Genomic DNA, 5,118 nt, shown 5'->3' on the forward strand with positions numbered 1-5,118 from the left:
TGTTTGCAGGAGGGGGGGGGGGGGGGTGGAGGGAATTGCCTGCGATTCTTGTGAATGGGAGCGCTGGCGTTACGGCTGTCTGTGCGTGTGTGCGTGTGTGTGTGGACCTGATTGGTATTCCCATCACACAGCAGCCCTGTGATTCAATCCCGACGCCGATCACAATAAGTGAACACTTTTGACGTCAGAGCCAGATTCATCTACAGCCCACTGGGGCCATCGCATTAAAACCGCATTCGCCCCCCCCCCCCCCCCCCTCCCCCCCTCCCCCACCACCAACCACCCCCCGTCAAAAAAAAAACCTTGCGTTTCATTATCAATGTCAGCTGTAGTATCGACTCGCAACCCCGGGCTAAGGCTCCCCGCATCGGACCGAAACCAGTCTACCGGCGCCAAGGAAAGGACTCAGAGACTCGGTAAGATGATTCGCCCAGTCTCCGACCTTGATGCATGTTTCCTGTATTGTATTGGGCGGGGGGGAAGGAGAGGAGAGGAGAGGAGAGGAGAGGAGAGGAGAGGAGAGGAGAGGAGAGGAGAGGAGAGGAGAGGAGAGGAGAGGAGAGGAGAGGAGAGGAGAGAGAGTTCCCTATCAATACGTGAACTCCCTCCCTGACTTCACATTAAAACAAGAGGAGGGGAGGGGGGACTAGTACTGCAATCTTAGTTTATCGTATCGCACACACAGCGTTATCATTAATCTTGCAAAAAAAAAATTTAAAATGCAAGACAATAAACTAAGATTTCAGTAGCGTGTTAGACTTGGTCATTGGCTTAAAGATGTAACGCAATGTCTAAACCATTCTCTTAAATATGAAGACCAATGTGTAGGACATTGTCTTGAATATGATGTGCAATGTATAAGTCATTGTCTTAGATGCGAAGTGCTATGTCTAAGACATTCTCTTGAATATGACGTGCAGTCGTATAAGACATTCTCAATCATGAAATGCAAAGTATAAGTCGTTTCCCTAAAGATCAGGAGCGATGGATAAGACATTTTCTTAAATATGAAGTGCAGCGTGTATAAAATGAAAGGGTATTTTTGGCTGTTTGCTAAATGGATTTTGTTTTCCCGGACTTAAAAATCTATATATTTTTCCATATTATTTTTTTATTTATTGGTTCCTCCGTCCAGTTTAATGTATTAAAACCCTCTTACCCGGGACATGAGCAAACACAGTGACGGGGATCCGTCTACACTTTACTGCAGTGAGTATTTAGAAGTGACTTCACACCATCGCAGTTATGTAATAGTGGATTTCAGAAACATAGAAACATGGGCGCAGGAGGAGGCCATTCGGCCCTTCCAGCCAGCACCGCCATTCAATGTGATCACGGCTGATCATTCTCAATCAGTAACCCGTGCCTGCCTTCTCCCCATATCCAGAATGGTTCCTCGTTAGGGGAGGTGTCGGCAAATGCTAACTATGTGTGTGTGTGTGTGTGTGTGTGTGTGTGTGTGTGTGTGTGTGTGTGTGTGTGTGTGTGTGTGTGTGTGTGTGTGTGTGAGTGTGTGTGGGAGTGTGTGTGGGAGTGTGTGTGGGAGTGTGTGTGTGTGTGTGTGTGTGTGTGTGTGTTAGAGTGTGTGAGTGTGTGTTAGAGAGTGTGTGTGTGTGTTTGTGTGTGTGTTAGAGTGTGTGTGTGTGTTAGAGTGTGTGTGTGTGTGTGTGTGTGTGTGTGTGTTAGAGTGTGTGTGAGTGTGTGTGTGTGTGTGTGTTAGAGTGTGTGTGTGTGTGTGTGTGTGTGTGTGTTTGTGTGTGTGTTAGAGTGTGTGTGTGTGTGTGTTAGAGTGTGTGTGTGTGTGTGTGTGTGTGTGTGTGTGTGTGTGTGTGTGTGTGTGTGTGTGTGTGTGTGTGTGTGTGTGTGTGTGTGTGTGAGTGTGTGTGTGAGTGTGTGTGAATGGCATGTTGCTTAGATTCTGAACTGTTCTCTGCTCTGTTCTGCCCTACCGTTCTCCCCCTTCCCCAGATCATGATCTCCATGCCTCCCCTCATGAACGAGCAGAACAGGAACAGTTCCAAGCATCCCATCAGTTGGCTCTCGCCAGACAGCAGCAACGCCTCGGTGGCCGCGTCTGACCTTCCCGAGGACATAGTCAACCCCTGGGACATCGCCCTGTGCGTGGTGGGCACAGTCATCTCCTGCGAGAACGCCATCGTGGTGGCGGTCATCTTCTACTCGCCCACCCTGAGGGCTCCAATGTTCATCTTGATCGGCAGCCTGGCCGTGGCCGACCTCCTGGGAGGACTGGGCTTGATCCTCAACTTCATCTTCCTCTACCTGCTCAACTTCCAGGCCGCCAAACTGGTCTCGGCTGCCCTCCTGATCGCGTCCTTCTCCGCCTCCGTCTGCAACCTTCTCGCCATCACCGTCGACCGCTACCTGTCGCTGTACAACGCCCTGACCTACAACACCGAGAGGACCACCACCTTCACCTACCTGATGCTGTCGGCGGCGTGGCTGGCGTCCCTCGGCCTGGGCTCCTTGCCGGTGGCCGGGTGGAACTGCCTGGACGACCAGACCACCTGCAGCGTGATCAAGCCGGTGACCAAGAACAACGCGGCTGTCCTCTCAGTCTCCTTCCTGATGATATTCGCCCTCATGTTGCAACTCTACGTCCAGATCTGCAAGATCGCCTTCAGGCACGCCCAGCAGATAGCCGTGCAGTACCACTTCGTAGCCACCTCCAACACCTCGACTAGGAAAGGGATCTCCACCCTCTCCATCATTCTGGGAACATTCGCCGCTTGTTGGGTCCCCTTCTCCATCTACTGCCTGGTCGCGGACCCCAGCTACCCAATGATCTACACCTATGTCACCGTCCTACCTGCCACCTGCAATTCAGTCATCAACCCCATTATCTACGCCTACCGGAACCCTGACATCCAGAAATCTCTCTGGGTGGCCTGTTGTGGTTGTATCCCCGCCAATTTCTCATTTAGACCAAGGTCGTCCAGCGACGTATAAGTGAGCGGCTTTTCTGTTTTAGAGTGGGATTTTATTTTTCCAAACAATTATTATTTGTGATTTTTTTACTGGAGCTATTTCAACAGATCATCCCTTTAATTAAAAATGTCTAAAAAGATGTTGAGAGGGGAGGAAAGTGTATTTTTTGAGAGTGATGTTTTAGCTTTGCGCCCCAGGGTTTATTGTCTAAACCCCACGAAGCGAAGCTGAAGCCACAAGGTGCTCCAGCATTTTGACAACACTTACTGTTAGACGCCAAAAGCTGGAGTAACTCAGCGGGACAGGCAGCATCTCTGGAGAGAAGGAATGGGAGACGTTTCGGGTCGAGACCCTCCTTCAGACTGGAACAGACTTCAATCCACAACGTATTGGACCTGATTGAAGAAAGCTCTACCCGCGTGGAAAGAATTGCATACGTACAAACACACACACAAGAACTGCTGAAATAACTCTGACATGGGTAAACTTATTTTTTAAGATGTGGGACTCAGAGAGACCGATTTATTCACAAAATGCTGGAGTAACTCAGCAGGTCAGGCAGCATCTCGGGAGAGAAGGAATGGGTGACGTTTCGGGTCGAGACCCTTCTTCAGAGATGTCGCAATGTGTCAGTAATTGATTTCGGTGTTTGTGTTTGTTGAGGGGGAAAAGGGGGCAAATTTCGACTTTCTTCAAAGTTTAAACCAACGCGGATGCGCGATGCACCTTAAATTACCTACTGTAACTGAAGCCCTTACTCTAAACGTCTTTCACTGTCTATCCGACAACGATATCTGTCATTTGTTCTGACGGGAGTTGAACTGTGTGAATCGATTCTCCTTTCAATTCTTTGCCGCAGATTAAATCTAGAAACAACTACAAACACTGCATAATATGGGGGCTGTTAGCGTGTCTGACTGACTGTGGTTTGGTTGTAGAGGAGATACCTTGGTTTATACTCCTGCTAAGAACGAAATATTTATTTATTTAGCAGCGTAACAATCCTAATTTAAAGTACACATCCCTCCTTAAAGAGTCATAGAGTGATAGTGTGGAAACAGGCCCTTCGGCCCGAGTTGCCCATACCGGCCGATGTGTATGAAGGAACTGCAGATGCTGGTTTACATAGAAACATAGAAAATAGGTGCAGGAGTAGGCCATTCGGCCCTTCGAGCCTGCACCGCCATTCAATGTGATCATGGCTGAAGATGTAGACACAAAAATGCTGGAGTGACTCAGCGGGTCAGGCAGCATCTCTGGAGAGAGGGAATGGGCGACGTTTCAGGTCGAGACCCTTCTTCAGACTGAGAGTCAGGGGAGAGGGAGACACAGAGATAAGGAAGGGTGAGGTGTGGAAACGAGACATCAAAAGAGATGCTGGTCAAGGAAAATGTAGAATCGATCATTGCTCGCTGGGAGAAGGTGACGCCAAAGCAAACAGAGATAAAATGTAATCGGGGACAGTCTTTATCATGTTTCGTTTCAAAGATTTGTGATATTTATTTTGATCTTTTTTTCATATTCGAGATTAATGTCTCACATTGTAAGCTACAATGCAGGATAGCGGCGAGGCCCTGTGTTACTCTGGAGAATTTCTAGTGTCGGAAAGAATCGAATCAAAACAGGAGGTTTTCAATAAATTATTGCAACACAGATTGTTTATTACCCCGAAGATAGGCACAAAAAGCTGGAGTAACTCAGAGGGTCAGGCAGCATCTATGGAGAGAAGGACTAGGCGACGTTTCGGGTCGAGACCCTTCTTCAGACTGAGAATCAGGGGAAAGGGAACCAAAAGAGAGACATAGGCGGCACATAGAACAAACGAATGTAAGATATGCATGAAAGCGACGATGATCGAGGAAAGGTGGAGCCCACAATGCTCCATTGTTGGCTGCGGGCTGGGTGACAACGAGTTATACAGACAGTGAAGCTCAGCAGGACGACTAGGGTGGGTGGGTGGGTGAGTTGGTGGGGGTGGCGAGAGAGGGGAAAGCAAGGGTTACTTGAAGTTAGAGAAGTCAATATTCATACCGCTGGGGTGTGAGCTGCCCAAGCGAAATACGAGGTGCTGTTCCTCTAATTTGCGCTGGGCCTCACTCTGACAGTGGAGGAGGCCCAGGACAGAAAGGTCAGTGTGGGAATGGGAGGGGTGAAGTTAAAATGTTTGGCAAC

The 5,118-nt window shown here is 48.8% G+C and overlaps 1 protein-coding gene across 1 annotated transcript; it reads left to right on the forward strand.

Annotated features, from left to right (window-relative positions):
* The first annotated feature begins 271 nt into the window (after nt 1-271).
* Nucleotides 272-4,886, forward strand: LOC144600686 (G-protein coupled receptor 12-like). The gene is made up of 2 exons (XM_078412576.1): nt 272-416; nt 1,969-4,886. Exon 2 carries the CDS (start codon nt 1,972-1,974, stop codon nt 2,965-2,967), a length of 996 nt encoding a protein of 331 aa, XP_078268702.1. The 5' UTR covers nt 272-416; nt 1,969-1,971; the 3' UTR covers nt 2,968-4,886.
* The last annotated feature ends 232 nt before the right edge of the window (nt 4,887-5,118 follow it).

This window comes from Rhinoraja longicauda, chromosome 15 (genome assembly GCF_053455715.1).
Source record: "Rhinoraja longicauda isolate Sanriku21f chromosome 15, sRhiLon1.1, whole genome shotgun sequence".
Taxonomy (NCBI): domain Eukaryota; kingdom Metazoa; phylum Chordata; class Chondrichthyes; order Rajiformes; family Arhynchobatidae; genus Rhinoraja; species Rhinoraja longicauda.